The 16,470-nt window shown below is 40.8% G+C and overlaps 1 protein-coding gene across 5 annotated transcripts in view; it reads left to right on the top strand.

The window, feature by feature from the left end:
• The window catches only part of ITPR2 (inositol 1,4,5-trisphosphate receptor type 2), a 242,940-nt gene that overhangs the window by 75,924 nt on the left and 150,546 nt on the right, over window positions 1-16,470 (top strand). For all 5 annotated transcript variants that reach the window (XM_027660753.1, XM_027660754.1, XM_027660752.1 and 2 more), the window contains 6 exons: window positions 631-750; window positions 855-1,040; window positions 1,678-1,929; window positions 2,141-2,285; window positions 3,213-3,363; window positions 14,905-15,098. In XM_027660753.1, the coding sequence (XP_027516554.1) occupies window positions 631-750; window positions 855-1,040; window positions 1,678-1,929; window positions 2,141-2,285; window positions 3,213-3,363; window positions 14,905-15,098 (1,048 nt within the window). The remainder of the gene's footprint in view (window positions 1-630; window positions 751-854; window positions 1,041-1,677; window positions 1,930-2,140; window positions 2,286-3,212; window positions 3,364-14,904; window positions 15,099-16,470) is intronic.

The raw sequence follows: 16,470 nt of genomic DNA, 5'->3' as shown, positions 1-16,470 counted from the left end.
ATTAGATAATCTTTAAGGTTGCTTCCAACCCCTACGCTTTGTTGGTTCATACTTCACTAATTGTTGGCTGTGTCACTTCAAGGATTTTAAAAGGCAGCTTTGGAAGGTGGAGGTGTGGTCTCCTCCAGTGCGGTGGAGCTCCCCAGAGGGCACATGGCTGTCTCCAGCACAAGGAACATCTTGCTACTTGGGTTAGGGATATGTGTGTCACCTGCTGGGGTGATGGGTGAGGGTGTGTGCTCTTGCTTTTGGTTCCTGACAAGCATAGTGACCTTCAGTGGAGTTCCCCTGTCAGCCAAACTTGAGACAGCCTCAGACTACTCTTAAGTTCTGGCACAACCCTTTGACCTTTGATTTGCTGAGAAACGTCACACTTGGGATATTTTTATTTTCTCTCCCTGACTGATTGTTCAACACCACTTGGGGTGGCTCTCAAAGCTATTACTCATCTTTTTCTGTTGTTAGTTGCAAAGTATGAATTGGCAAAAGTTGTACATCAATAAATATTGTGATTTGTGCTCCCTTGAGCATCCATACTCCAGTACTGGCTGCTAGAGATTTCTACTGCAGTGTTTCTGAGTAGTATTTTAAATCTCATTTTCTGTTGCATCTGTGTTTTTTTGCCTGCAGATTCTTGGATTATCTGTCGGACCTGTGTGTATCCAACACCACAGCAATACCAGTAACTCAGGAACTCATCTGCAAGTTTATGCTGAGCCCAGGGAATGCTGACATTCTCATTCAGACCAAGTGAGCATCTGTAATTGGAACACAGCACCTTTTTGTTGCCTGCTCTGTTGTTATATCTGTAGCAGTTTGCTGTTGGCTCCATTGTGAATGGTTTGTGTTTGCAGGCTGGTTTCAACACAAATGGACAATCCCTTGGAATGCCCAGTCATCTCAGATGACGTGGATGAAGAGGAAGTGTGGCTTTACTGGATTGACAGTAACAAGGAGCCTCATGGCAAAGCCATCAGACATCTGGCTCAGGAGGCGAAGGAGGGCACGAAAGCTGATTTAGAAGTTCTTACCTACTACAGGTAAAACTGTTTATTCAGGCAAAATGTAAACTCTCTGAAGCCTCCAGTGCTGTTCTTAGTCAGTTCATTTGCCAATATCAAAAAAAGGAAACCAGGTCATACAGAAACTGAGATTAAAAGTTAGTTTCAAGTTTTTCTTGCAGGAGGCATCACAGTTTCTGCTGTCTCTTCCAAGCAAATTTAGAGTTTCTTTTGCTCATCACAGCTCTCTGTATCTCTGTCATTTTGCATCTCACCTTGTCTTTACTGGGCTCTAATTTTAGGTTGTGCTGCCCTGGAAGCAAGACATGGTCTGAGGGAGGAGTGTCCTGAGGGTCTTGAGGACTGGGGGGAAAGGTGATAATGGAACAATGTCTTATACCCATTGAAAACACATAATCCAAGTGATTCAGCCTTCCATTGAACTATTTCCTTTGACTTCCAGAGGGAGCCCAGTCTTCATGGGATCTGGATCCTGACATTAGCATTTTTAATGGCAAGTCATTCCCTTGTTTAGTGAAGTCACTCTTGTCATTTTTTGAGGCTTTATACCAGCAAGGCTGATATTAGGTTTGTAAAACGAGATTTTGAGGGGCAGTGTTTCATTTCCAACTGCTTTCTTTGAATACCTTGTTACTATGTTGTTTTTTTTCTTCAGGTACCAACTGAACCTCTTTGCAAGGATGTGCCTGGACCGCCAATATCTCGCCATTAACCAGATTTCTGCCCAGCTCTCAGTAGACTTGATCCTACGGTGCATGTCTGATGAAAGCCTCCCCTATGACCTCCGGGCTTCCTTCTGTCGGCTGATGCTACACATGCATGTGGACAGAGATCCTCAGGAATCTGTGGTGCCTGTCAAATATGCCAGATTGTGGACTGAAATTCCTACTAAGATCACAATCCATGAGTGAGTTGAAAGCGCTTCAGACTAAAGTACACTTTGTAGGGTTGGTCTCGGGACAAAATGGTTGTAGATGTCTAATGTCGACAAAAGATGTTTCTGTTGCAGAGCACAGAACTGTTAATTAATGTTACTCTTGGAGACTTCCATGGGTTCTATTTTTCACTCTGTTTTTATAGATGTTTAGTTTTCCTTTTTTATGTGCTTTGCACTGTAGGTATGATTCCTTCACTGACTCTTCGAGGAATGAAATGAAGACCAAGTTTGCACTAACTATGGAATTTGTAGAAGAGTACTTGAAAGAAGTTGTGAATCAGCCCTTTCCTTTTGGAGACAAAGAGAAAAATAAACTTACATTTGAGGTACTTCTCAGCTATCTACATCCTACTTACAGTATTCCTCATTTCAGCTAAGTTGACATATTTAAAAATAAAGACAGTTGCAGAATAAATGTTGGTGCAAAATAGCCTGAAGAAGCACCGGTTCCTAATTTCAGTGTTCTTGGTGATGACTGTTACTGCAGAAATTTATATTCTTGTCTGCTGTCAAACAGCTGTATTTTTCCAACCCTTCCCACCTTCTCTTGAGGTGGTTGCATTTCGGTGGAGGGAGAGGGGATATGTGGGAGGATGAATGGCCATATTCTCTTTCTTTCTACATTAGTGAAATAACATGTAAGGATTCTTCAGTATAAGTAAGTACTATTCTCTCTCTAAGATATTACACTGAAGAAAATAACCTAATGCTGTGGTTTAAGTATTGTATGAAATTCCTGACAGAAACTTTAGATAGGCCTAAATTTTCTGGATTCAAATAACATTGAATAAAGGGGAAATGCTTCCAGCTTTTATAGTTCCTTCTCCAACCCACCTCCCAAGCTTTGTCACTGCTGCTTTTGGTCACCCGAAATCACCTCTGTTCTTACCACAGTCATCTTATCTTTCTTCTGACTTCCATCTTCCCCAGCTGCTGCCTCTTCAAATAATTTCCTTCTTCTTGATCTTAGATATTTTCACAGATGCCATTGTATCCTTCCAAGCCTTCCTAAATCTCACCTTGGATTTGCTGTTTGCTGTAATTTGACCGGCCAATTGTTTTTGTGTAACTGACAGACATTTAATGTCACCTTAGTCCAAGGCCCACTTAAATCAGTGGAGAGACTTGTGCTAATTTGAGTGCACTCAAGACCTGAATCTCTGTGGAAGCTGCTGTGTGAAATGTGGATTGCACAGCTGAACACCATAAAGGTTGTCAATACTTCCTTCATTTTTAATTTCTTTTTCTCATAGGTGGTACATCTGGCTCGAAACCTCATATACTTTGGCTTTTATAGTTTTAGTGAGCTCCTCAGACTGACCCGGACGCTGCTGGCAATCCTGGATATTGTTCAAGTTCCTATATCGTCCTACTTCGAAAGGCTGAGCAAGTTTCAGGATGGAGGTGGGAAAAGCAGCAAAATCTGTTATTCCAGTGTGCAATTAGCTTTTTTAGGTTGGAAATAATTTATGGAATATCTCATTACTCTTTCAAGGTTCTTTATTCACGCATAACCCGCCTACAGGAATGTATTGCAGGGTGCATTAATAAGGTTGGGCAAAAAGGAACCTTCATGACTTGTGGTCACTGCCTTGATGTTGCTGCTGCTTTGCTTATTTGCAACTGAATTTTCAGATTTTGTTCCGAGCCTCGGTATTCTTGCAGTGAACATCCCAAGCAAGTTCAAACAGCATCTGCCCGAGCGCAGTGGCACAAATGTTTATCAGTCATCTTAGCACTTCACTGAAAGGGAGAAAAGATGTTACTGGTGTCCCAACTGAAGAAGCACCAGATGGAAGCCCAGAGGAGGATCCTCTGCATGTGTTGATCAGTTTAGAATATCCTTTCTTTAACCCCAGGACTATCCTGTATGACCCATTGCCTTTTCTTCCGTGGCTTTCAACTGGGTTGAAGAATGAGCATGCCAGGAAGGTGCCAAAACTTAGCAGTTTAGTTTTCCCGTGTTTGTGGAAGAGAGGTGTGGCAGTCGCGTGGGCTGAGGGTCCAGGAGACTGACTGATGGCAAATTTTGTGTTAATATGTAGCTGGTGTTGCCAACCAGCTGGCTCACAGCACCAAAATGGATGAGCTGTCTTGTTTGAAACAATTATTTTATATTTTCTCTGGGAGGCGTTTTCCCAGCTTTTGAGTTTTTCTAATCATCTTTCTACTCAGTCACTCCCACAGATACCCTGCAGGAATGTACCATCCCTCATAATGTTTTTTTTCTTTAAGGTTCACACGCTTTGGGGAAGTTTAGACTGTCACTGTCATCTCTGAACCAAGATGTTTTATGCTTGGTTCTCTTGATCTTCCCTCCATCACTGCCAGTAGACTTTCCTGCAAACTTCTGGAAGTCTTTCCTGCAATGCAGTGCACACTAAGTCCTGCTGGAGCTGGCTGCAGTCCCTCCACAGCACTAGAGGAAAGACTGTATGTTCAGGGACTTGGAATTATGTTTTGCTTTTTTGTCCCTCAAAGACTGCATTGCAGACTCTCTTCTTAAATGGCTCTGGACATAGTTTGACTCCACTGACACAACTGGCAACATGGAACATGCAGATGTGGTTCTTCTGTTGAGTTCTCACTCTGCCCAAGTCTTTAATCCTGATTATACATCTCATTCAATGTTTTTACTCACATTCATTACCCATAAAATCATGTTTCATCCTTAATTCTCTTCTATTTCTGTTGAAGGGTTTCATTCCCCTTTCACACAGATATTTCTCTCTGTTAGAAAACTGAGTTGTTGGAACAAGTTACTGGTTTTATTAGTTACCTGTCTTTGTTGGAACAAGTTACTTGTTTTATTAGTTACCTGTCTTTGTTTTTTATTGTCTCTTTTAACTTAAAATACTGATCTGTTAGGCTGTTAAAAAGGATTAAAGTAGAAATTACCCAAGTCTGGGTTTTCTGAGGTTTTGGAAAACGTGTTGGCATTTTCTAAAATAAGAATGGTCTGTTAATTTTTTTTGGAAAGTGTTTTCTTATTCATACCTTCCATAAAATACAGACAGATGGATTGTTCCTTGCCCTCCTTCAGGATGGTGGGAACCCTCCTTCCAGTCAGGTAGGGGTGAGGGTGACTTCTTGCCTTTAAAAAAGGTCGGTGTCCATTCTTCCATATCTCTCCAGACTTTAGCAGGTCCAATACTGTGTGTCCCTCCAACACATTAATGTTCTTGGGATGTGCAGGTTTACACAGCTTCTTTTTTTAAGGAAAATTACCTTCCTTGAGTTGCAAAACTCATTATATTGATGTTCTTTAAACAAACAAACAAACAAACAGGTAAGATTGTATCTGTTGTGATTTTGTGTATATACTGCAAATATATGGAAGTAAATTATAAGTTTGAGAGTTTATAAAAGTTATGGGGTTTTTGGGGGGGTTTTATGTTTGTTTGTTGGTCATTTTGTTGTTGTTTTTTTTTTCTTTAAAGCATCCAGTCAGTGATCACAAATGTCTAGGCATTAGCTTATATCAGTAGGGACACATATTTCATTCTTTGAGCTTAGAGCTTTGAAGTGTAGCTCTAAACTCCAGTTTTGACAAACACTGACAGCCAATCATGGTGCCTGAAATTGGTTATAGATATAAAGAAATATGCTTAAATTTTATCAAGCATTAGAGGTGTGATCCCATAACTCTAATGTGGGAAAGTGCCACTGAATACCAGCTTAGGCTCTGTATATTTTAATTTTTGTCACTATCTTATTGTAAATTTGCACAGAATAATATTAAACGTATATTTAACAGCGATATTTTGTCAATAACTATGCCAATTCAGAAATGCAGTTATTTTCAGATTCTAGGAAAAGCGACTTGAAAGGAGGCTTGACCAAATGAAAAAGTCATGTGATTACTATTCTTCAACTGTAGTAGATAAAAGGTGGCATCTCTACAGAAGAATTTTGGTTAGGATTTATCTATTTCACATGACAGGTCTTGCCTTTTAGTTTTATTAAAAAGTAGTGATTTCCATGGGAAAATCAGTGCTGAATAAATTCAGGAACAGATAGGTTGTACTGCCTTTCAATTATGGCCATTGACTTGTTCCAGATCAGTAACAACAAAAACTTCCAACATCTGGTTCCTGGAATGCAAAGTTGTAGGGAACTGCTGAGCTCAAAAAACTGTAGTCAGGATTTTGGGAAATACATTAATGATGAATGAAAGAATGTGGTGAGTCTTGGCTGTGGGAAACCTGCCTGGAGTTTTGCACCTCAAAATTGAAACAACCAGATGCTCAACCAGCAACCTGGAGCCTTCTTCCATGTTTAATATTTATTTCTTAAATAGACCCACTTATGTCAGTAAAACTACTTGCTAAGTAAAGAAGTATATATGACAAGTGTTGAACTGTTAAAGCAAATCTGCAAAATGGGATGTATTTTTAGGCTTAATTGCATGAAGACTTAATTAATCTTTTACCTGAAGATGTCATTTTCCAAGCTTTGCTTAAGTTTTGAGCCACCTTGGTGGCTGAGGTAGTCCTTGATATTTTGTGTGAATTTTTCTCTGTCTTGGTTCTGAAAAAATTCTCAACAGATCATGGAATCACGGTGTGATTTGGAACAGTGTGAAGGGACCTTAAAGACCATTTCCTTCCAAACTCTTGCCATGGCCAGGGACACCTTCCACTAGACCGGGTTACTCCAAGCCCCATCCAACCTGGCCCTGGACATTTCCAGGGATGGAGCAGCCACAGCCAACCTATGCCAGTGCCACACCACCCTCATAGGGAAGAATTTCTTCCTAATATCCAATCTACACCTGCTCGCTGTCAGTTTGAAGCCATTCCTCTTGTCCTGTTGATCCTTATATTAATGTAAATGTTATGCCTTACTTGCTTTAAAAAGCTTGATTTTAATGCCACTGTCAGTTCCTTCATCCAGAATTAAATTAGCATGCATGTAGTTTTCAGGTGTGACCTTATTTGATGGAGACAGATTGGGGAAAGTTGGCTGGAAACATTTGTGAGAAAAGATCCTGGAAAAAGTAATGATGTGTATTTTTGGAAATGCTTCTTACCTAGATTACATCCTAAAAATGAATTGACGTGAAAATGTTGCAACCAACTTCTTTTTTGTTTCAGTCAGTGTGTCTTAACTTTGAATGATTTTCATGGTTCTTTGAAGCTTTTTTCTGTTCCTTTTCCCCCCTTTTTTAGATTCTAAAAAGAAATAAATATGGAGTTTACAAAATATACTTCTTGTATCCTAAAGAGGCATTTTTTTTTGGTAAGGACAAAGGGAAGACTTCATTTAGTAGTGCTGTCTTTCTGGCACCTTTAAAGAACATTATAATCTCTTGCAGTTTTAATTAAAAGGTAAAGTTGTTGCTTTTCTAGTAAGTGCACCCTGCTGTATCATTCCAAAGTAAGGACCCAATCTGCCTTGTCCAATACTGCTGATTTAGTCTCTGTGAATTAAAATGCACATCTTTCTCTAGGTGCTATTTGATCTTTCAAATAGCTGATTTTGGTCAAACCATGCAACTACAGCATATGTCAGGTCTGAAAGATGAAGCAACATGGTAGGAGTAGTAGGTGAGCTACACATTTTTCATGCATGGAAATACATCCTTGAATTTAAGCTGCATATGTCTTGGGATGCAGGACACAGTGCTGGGCATCAATTGAAAAAGCCCTCAGTGGTGCAAACCTTATCTACAGACTAAGTCTGTTCCTCAGGAGTTCTATGTAAGTGGCTACAATTTTCCTGAGCCAGAGTCCACTGACATCAATGAGAGTCTTCTAGTTCCCTTTGCTGAGTCTTCTTGAACACACTGGTTTTAAAAACTGCCTGTAATAAGCTCAAATTGCTCCTGTGTCTGTGATTCTCCCATGAAATATGTTGCTCGTTGAAATGAAATGCATGGAATGCATCATGAAAAGTGTGTGTCGTGCTGCAAGCTTTCATAGAATAGAGTCATAGAATGGCCTGGCTCGGAAGAGATGTGAAAGATCGTCTTGTTCCAACCCCCCTGCCATGGCAGGGGCACCTTTTACTAGACCAGACAAATGCCAGGACCTCAGTCCCTCAACTCCAACTGGGCAAGAAGTTGGGTAGCATTTTCTTCCAGCCCTCTTGGCTGCAAGTAGAGGTGCATAGTGCTTAGAAACACCAGTGAGACCACTGCTAGAACTGCCTTTTCTCTGGTTCCTTTGGGTCCTTGGTGATCCAGAAGGACCAGATTTCATCCATGACTATTAGAAATGACTGTGCTGTTTCTCAGCTTTTCACCTATGTCTGTTAGCTGCTCTTTTGTCTAGTTAACAATTGGAAATATCTTCTTGAAGCATACCTTGATTAGCAGACCTAATGAGGCAGTGGCTGTCTGGCAGACTGGAGCAGTAATTTAAACCAGTGATTTATGAGAAAAGAAATGTTACAAGAAGAAAAAAAGATTTAACCCTTAGGAAAGTTACCTGTGTCAGTCACAGATGTCTGCAGTGAAGCAACTTCAGAGCACTGTCAGACCAAAGGGGAGGTCATTCTGAGAGCTTAATTCTGTAGCATGAACCATTTCTCTTTCCCTCTTATCCTCTCCCTTATCATGAGCCCTGTGCATTAATGTGATTCCAGAGGCCATTGCTCTTCTAGGAATCAATATCTCTCTTACAGATGTAGCTCAGCTAGAAGGCTTGATTCCCATGATGCTTTTTACCTTCAAGGCTGGCACGGTGATGGATGTTGGTATTTCTCCTTTACCTAATGTCCATAGCATAAAAGCTGTGCTTGACACTGCTTTGTGGTTTTGAGGATAGGCAAAATCAACAGAACCTGCAGAATGTCAGGAGGAGGTGAAGTTTGGTGGAGTTTTACCATGGCTGGGCAGCAGTGAATTTGTATACAAGAAGGGAAGGCTGGAGAGGCCAGAAGCACTAAAGGGGTGGGTAGCAAATGTATGTGCATTGCATATTGTAGGTTTTTTTTCCTTTGTTTTGCCTCATTATTTCTGAGGACTATAAAATGTAGAAGTGACACCTCACCATGTGCCCTTAATGCCATGCATTAGGTTTTCTGGGAGGCTTACTTGAGGGTCAGCTAGTTATTAAACAATGAAAAATGGTTTAGTGAAGACATAAAGTGTGATTCTTGGCCTGTTTATGGTAGGTTCTGAAATCTTTATGAACAAATTCTGTAGAAAACCTGTAAAAATTAATACCTCTTTCACAAACAGAGCTGTAAGGCTTAGTGCTTCTGGCAAATAATATACAGCTCTAAAGGGTTTGAAATAAAATGTGTTCCTTTAGGTGCTGAAGTATGGTTATTATATGTCTTAAAAATGACTGTAACTTTTCATGCAGAAAAATTAAACTGCATGAAGCAATGCAGCCAAATCAGCAGAGGCAAAGAAATTTCGAGCTAAAGCTGCCACAGGGTTTTTAATTTTGCCCTTGGTAACCAGACATTACTGCACACGCTGTTCCCTGCTGGAGGATCCCCAAGGACTGGTGGTGTTGTGTGCTTTAGGATGGCACTGAAGCTTTAGGAAGCTTGTGGTGGAGCAATAGTTTACGTCTGACTGAAAGCCACAAAGCCAAGGCTGCTTGGAGTCTTGCTGTTCTAAGTACTGCCTTAAAACCTGGTTGAACACACACTGGCACATGGGTTGAGACAGCCTGAACCAGTTTTCTGCTGAAAACTCACTTTGATGATGGTAAAATTTTGGACTTTCAGCATCATGCAAAATCTCTCTCCTAATGTGGTAGTAAGCTTGGAAACCAGCCTAAATCTCCCCCAGCACACTGGCAAAATTCAGTTTTGCCTCACCAGGGCTACAGTGGGTAAAAGTGAAATTCATGGGGAAAAGTGAGACTGACTGAGGAGGACTGGGAAGGCTTTAGGACTTTGTTGGGTGGTAGATAGGGAAGGAGGCCTTCAGGACCTCAGCATGACCCGGTCGTGTGCGCTGGCACCCAGAAACCCCCTGTGTGCTGGGCTGCACCCAAAGCAAAGTGGGCAGAAATTCTTCCCTGTGAGGGTGGTGAGACCCTGGCATAGGTTGCCAAGAGAAGCTGTGGCTGCCCCATCCCTGGAAGTGTTGAAGGCCAGGTTGGATGGGGCTGGGAACAACCTGGGATAGTGGAAGGTGTCCCTTCCCATGGCAGGGGATTGGATCAAGGTGATCTTTAAGGTCACTTCCTACTCAAACCCTATAGTCTCTGATTCTCTATGGCAACTCCAATGTAGGTACTTACTTTCCAGAAGCATTGAACATCCAGCTTTTCCCATCCCTAGTGAAGTTGCCGAGTGTTAAAATCCTTTTGAAAATATAGGCACTTTTCAGAATTCTGAGGAGGGAGATGAGCACTGTGGAAAACTGTTCAAGCTAAAAACAGCTGGGCAGTTTTGAAAACTGAGTCCTGGGAATCCATCTTTGACCCCTCTGTGTTGAGGAAGACTGAACAGCAATGTGAGTAAGAACCTACTGCACAGTTCTCTGCACTTTGTGTGAAATACCTCAAATTCTGTGGGTCCTGGATCCCAAACTGAGGATTCTGCACAGCAATTGGCTGGGAACAATTTGAAGAAAAGGCATGGATCGCCAGCTGCCTTTGACAGTTGTTTTTCCTACTGAATATGGTATTTTGTCACTTACCATCCATGCTGCATTGCATAGCAGATTGTTGTTTACTTTTCTATTCTACTTTTAGAATTTTTTTGCAACCAGTAAATGACTTATCAAGAAAATATGTTTATGTAGAAAATGAAGTGTCAGATTATCCACTGTTTCGATTACTTGGGTGGTTGCTATTTTTTTCCCATAATTGACTCCTCTGAAAAGCCTTTCTTCTCAGAGAGGTCGTTGTGTTGTCAATCGTACCAAATTGTATGAGATTATGTGCTACAGTTTTGTGACAGAAACTGATACTCATTAGGAAGTTGTGATCACCGTAATAAAAAGTAATGAAAAGGAGATGCACAGTTGTCTTTTCAAAACATGACAAGCATTCTTCTCTTTCCTGTTCTTTCAGTGTCTGCCAATCTGCAGCTCCTTGAAATTACCACTTGCGCATAGTGATTTCTTTATGACTAACCTTGTGAGACTGTACATTCAACAGGAGATCTTCCTAATGGGTCCATTGCTTAGGGAAGGCTCTTGGCATCTGGCTTGTCTTGGCAGAGGGGAAGGGAAAATTGGAAAAAAGATCCATAGAGATTGCCTTGTGTTGTTTTCCTCTGTTGGTCAGTCACAACTCTGAGCACTTCTGCAGTGGTTTACCAGTGAGGGAGGTGGTTGGTTGCACACACCAACATTGTGACATTGCAATGACCATTGTCTCCCTGCCACGCTTCACAGACTTATATAAACGTTAATACCTTGACCTCAAAGCAAACAGCAAAAGCTGAGGTCAGCAGGTTAAGGGTGGCAGTCCCACATGAAGGCACAGCTCAGGCTTCTCTGGCAAAGTGCACACAAAAGTAATCAGGGTTCTCATCTGCTTGCTCTCTCTCCTGATTTAGCTCAGTTAACCAGCTGAGGCAGTAAGTTAATTTTTCTTTGGTCATTGGTATTCAGGAAGCACTTTGGAGCTTTGACTAAGATCAGGGCTCCCTTATTTTAGTCATTGTGTGCATATGTACTAAGAACTTAAATCTCTTTTATTGAGCCAGTGTATTTTGTCTTGCATTGTTGCAAGCTTAGTGGACATCGTCAGTCACTCTTTAAGCCTCAGTAACCTTCCTGTGTGCCTTACCTCAGACACACACCCTTCCCTGCTGAGATAACTGTATTAAAGCCAAGAGGACACAAAAGCATAGCAAGGAGAAGCAGCTCACTAGCAAGACTGCTGTGGGCCCTATGTTTGTGAGTGACAGATTTAAATCCATGCTTAACTCAGTCTAGACTTGCAAGGCTGGACAGATAACACTGAGCACCGTGAACACTGATTACCTGGGGGGGTCTTTTGGAAGAGAAGCTACTCCCCACTCTTTATGTCCATGAATGATGCCCATGGCTTCTTTCACAGAGTAGAGCAGTTCCTCTCAGTGTTGAGACACATCAGCTGCCTCACTGCCAGCCCCAAATGTGCTGGTTGGCTGCTGTCTGCTCCTTAGAGATGGTTACATTTCATCAGCACCCTACAAAACACGGTTGCTAAAATACCTTTCCTGAAAAGAAATGCTGAATTGCTCCAGTTGCTGTAGCATTTCAGCTCTGGGAGTGTTCTCCCCAAGCCTGCTCTGAGTTAGTTGAAAATTATAGTCAGAACCAAGCAGTTAGTTAGAAAGTTTTTGAAGATGGAGGTACTCCTGACACCTTGTCTCACTGCTGTTATTGACAGAAATCATGCAGTACTGAACCACGACCCATTTCAGCTGTAAATACTGAACTGGATTAAGTAGACTTTTCTCTCACTGGAATCCTTTCCTATGCATTAATGAACTACAATTTGAAATGGCAGGGATAATAAGCACCACCTTAATCATCCCTTGCTTTCCTGCTTCTGTTTGTTGAGAATCAATTGCATGAAGGTCAGCAGTAAAGGAATGTTGTGGACAGAGTGTTTATCCTTGTCAACGAGGCTGTTGGGATTTGCACTGGTTTGTACCATCTTTGACCACTGGTGTTCCATGGGTAAGGGGAAAGGACAACAGTAATTTTTTTCTATTTCCTAGATGATTTTCTAGGGTCCAATATTACATTTAGTGCCTCACAGTCTTTGTTATTTCAGGTCTCTCACTGTCCTTTTTAGAGGTGGAAAAGGTGGCCTCCTCATTTATGGGGGTCATCTTGAAACGCTGAGAGAGTGGCTAATTCCTTGGTCATGGAGAGAGTTCAGTCCCCTTCCCTGCCATGTGTGCAGCACCCCAGTGACAGCTGAGAAAATAAGCCAGATGTGTGCTCTAGACAAAATCCCAGCTTGCTTTCTCCAGGAATTTGAGGTCCACCCAAGATATTGTCTGACTCCTTATCCAAAAGACACAAAGTTCTTTGTTAACTTTACACCAAATAGACTTCAATCTTGAAGGGTGAGCAGGAGCTTTACAAGATAAAGTGGAATTCTTCTGCCTCATTTGGGACAAACTGCAGTTTTATCTAGTTTTTGAAAGAATATCATCTGGACTTGTTTTAGACTTAAGTGGTTTAATTATCATTTACCCCATTGAGTGAAGATATTTAATAAAGAATTCCTGAGTGTTCCAAATACCTTCTATTTATACAGAAGGAAAGGTCTTCTTTTGAAACCATGTTGTGATGACTTCTCAGCTGAGATGTAGAGCAGGGGTATTACAGGCCATGAAGCAGCTATTCAATCTACAGGTCTTGTGATGGACATCAGCATCACGGACAGGATGAAATGAATAATGTCATTTATTTCATTGTTTGAATATTAAGTAGATGCAAAAAGTCAGTTTACGTGACTTTTTGGGCCAGTAGCTTTACACAGGTGTACTAGGTGGTGGTCAGCGCAAATAAATGTTTAGCACACTGGGAGAAAGGGGTTGGGGAGTGGGAGAGGAAGATATATCCATACTCTGTTATTCCCAAGCTGTTTTATTTGACTTGAAAGGAAAATGCACTGTTTTCGTTTTGCCACGAGAAGGGTATTTGGAATGATTTTACTTACTTTATGTTGGTGTAAGCAATTAGAACTTTCTGTGCCTGCCTAAAGTGAGGACCCAGCTCTTACTTTGATTCTAGCTTCTTTTTCCTGACATCATGCAAACTCAGAAATACATTTCCTCCTCTCCTTTGTAGGGACTCGAAGTGTTATTTTCAAAAGACCAATTCAGAGTGATTGCACACCAGACCAGATGCCGAATGGGACCTCAAACCTGACACTAATCTGCTTCATTCACTTTGAAAAAGCAGATTCTTTGTGCCTTGTCCTTTAAAAGTCAGGGCTGAAGTCATCGTCTTTCCCTGTGTGCAGTACTTGAGCTCTGTGGATTGAAGAAAGAAGGGCATAAGAGGAGGATATTGCCAACAAAAATAAAATAGAGCTTTGGCTTTTTACAGCAAATTGTCTGGGAAGAGGGTCTCTTCAGTGGGAGTAAAGCTTGTCCATGGCATGGTGATTAAAGTGCACTAAAAGACATACAAGAACTATTCAGGCTTCTCTCAGCAAAGATCCATTTCCTTCAGTCTTTTCTTTGGTATAATCTAGGTCTTGGCACTCTTTCTGTGAAGAGATGCTGTCCTTCCTTTACTTCCGTCCATTCATTCCTATCTGTGCTTTGCAAGAAAGGAATATAATTCATGTAGGTAGGTAGCGCAATATTCTCATTCTTTCTTCTCCCCACCTTTGTTAGGAGATAGTCATCAATTCACTGAGATGCTTTTCACAGCAAAATTCACTATAAAGACCAGTATAATCTGTGGGAACAGAGTTATTTCTTGGTAAATTTTGCTGAACCAGCATCAGTGATAGGTACCATTGCAAATAGACTGGATAAAGTTTCTGCCACATGAGTATAAAATAACTTTTTCCCTCATGTATGACTGACTTATGAAGGGCACTGTGATTACAGATACTAGTTTGACCTTCAGGACAGCCTTCAAGCCTGGCATTCTCCTGGGACTACTTAATTATTCTTAAAAATGGGTTAAACAAACTTCTTTAAGAAATTATCTTAGATGTAGGTAATATACCTTCAGGTAAAAGGAATGGATTAGGTGAACTACTAAGATTTCTTTAGCTCTACTTTGTATGATTTATTGAACATGTTAACAGAGCTCTGGAAATATTTTGGCATATTTTCCACCTGCTGACCTGGAAGGAATCACACCTGTAAGAAATGTCACCTCGGAAAATCAGTGTAGGAAATTTGTCCCTAAACCACTGGGTAATTTGAATTAATTCCTTCTCCTGAGTTTGATCAGGAATTGAGGAGTTCAGTATGCCTGTTGAGACTGGAACGGGGTTTGATGACATGGGGACGTGTGTGATATACTCATGGCAAATATATATATTTTTGTTTAATGCATAGGAAACAATGTTATGAGGACCATCCATGGGGTAGGAGAGATGATGACCCAGATGGTGCTGAGCAGAGGGTCTGTGTTTCCCATCAGCACCCCTGATATACAACCAAGCATTCACCCAAGCAAGCAAGCCAGCCCTGCAGACAGTGAAGATGTGATAGTAATGGACACCAAACTGAAAATCATTGAGATTTTGCAGGTAATAATGATTGGTGAAATGTTGCATAGCAAACATTTCACAGGTCTTGACTTGTTCACATAATGGTGAATTCTTGCTATTCACTGGGCTGTTCACTGTAAAAATAACTCTTTGGTATGAGGAAGAATACTCCTCTGTGTGAACAGCACACATTTGCTTTGTGTATGAAATCCCAGTTTCTGCCTTGGGCAGTTCCTTGCTTGTGCCCTGAAGGAATGTTTCAGTGTTTTCTATAAATTCTGTGGATCTGTTGGTACCATTTTCACCTTTGAAGGAGCCCATTGGTTCTGACTTCTCATAGGTGATTTAGATTACTTTATTACTTGTCATCTGAAAGGCTCTCAATTGTTAGAGTATCCTCAGTACTGCCTTCTTTGGTTCCTTTAGTTTAAAACTTATGGTGAAGGATAGTGTTATGAAGTAATCACCTAAATAATACCAGTCTTCTCTATTGCTTCTCATTTTCATTTGCTTCTATGACTGAATTTTTCTCCTTAATGTCTTGCTCTACTGATTGATGCCTGGGAGGATGATTCCAGGACCTTGTCCTATGCATTCCCTGAGAGAATCACATTTTGTCTCATCCTTTCCTTTTCCACAGCACGTTCAGTGCAAGAGCACCTAGGATTGGAGAGCGTTTAATCCTAATTTGTTACTTAACCTGTGGTTTGTTGGTTATGGATTTTAGTCACATGGTCAAATTACTGCACATTAGCAAGTTTTCATATGCTGGGTAAATCACAGTAAATGTGCATATATATGATCCTAGTTTGCAAGAAATACAAAATAATTTGATTTCCTTTAATATGCAATGAAGGAGGATTAATTTAAATCGTGTTACCATTAATTATTACTCTTAAAGAATATTTTAGATTTATTGTATTATCGTGCATAGCTAGTACAATGGTGATTAAAGCTATTCTGTTCTAAGAAATATTTCAGTTTATAATAATTTAATTCTCAATCTATCCTCCTATTGCTTTAAGTAAAGGCTTTTTTACTTATGAGTTTCCATTCTGCCCTCAGCCAGAATTAAACAGATGGCCTGAGAGACTTAGTTGACTATGTATGTGTGCTGGTTTAAAAGTTAACCAGCAGGGGAAATGAACTCAACTCAAAAGAGAGATTATAAGTCAGAATAACAATTTAATAAAATAATACAATAAGTACGATTATACAGACAAACAATTGGTCTTAACCCACAAAACCCAAATGTATAACCCAGCACCCTGGAGCATGAACAAAGTGGTGTTCCTTGGCCCCCCCCTGAGTCCAAAGTAAAGGGAGAGGGGAAAAATCTGCTGGTGGGAGAGCTGTTGCAGTCTGGTCAAAAGTAGTGATTGCAGTCCAGTTGAGGGTGGTGGTCTCAGTC

Source organism: Corapipo altera, unplaced genomic scaffold (assembly GCF_003945725.1).
Source record: "Corapipo altera isolate COAL_440 unplaced genomic scaffold, ASM394572v1 239, whole genome shotgun sequence".
Classification (NCBI taxonomy): Eukaryota; Metazoa; Chordata; class Aves; order Passeriformes; family Pipridae; genus Corapipo; species Corapipo altera.
This window is presented reverse-complemented; position numbering and strand designations above follow the sequence as displayed.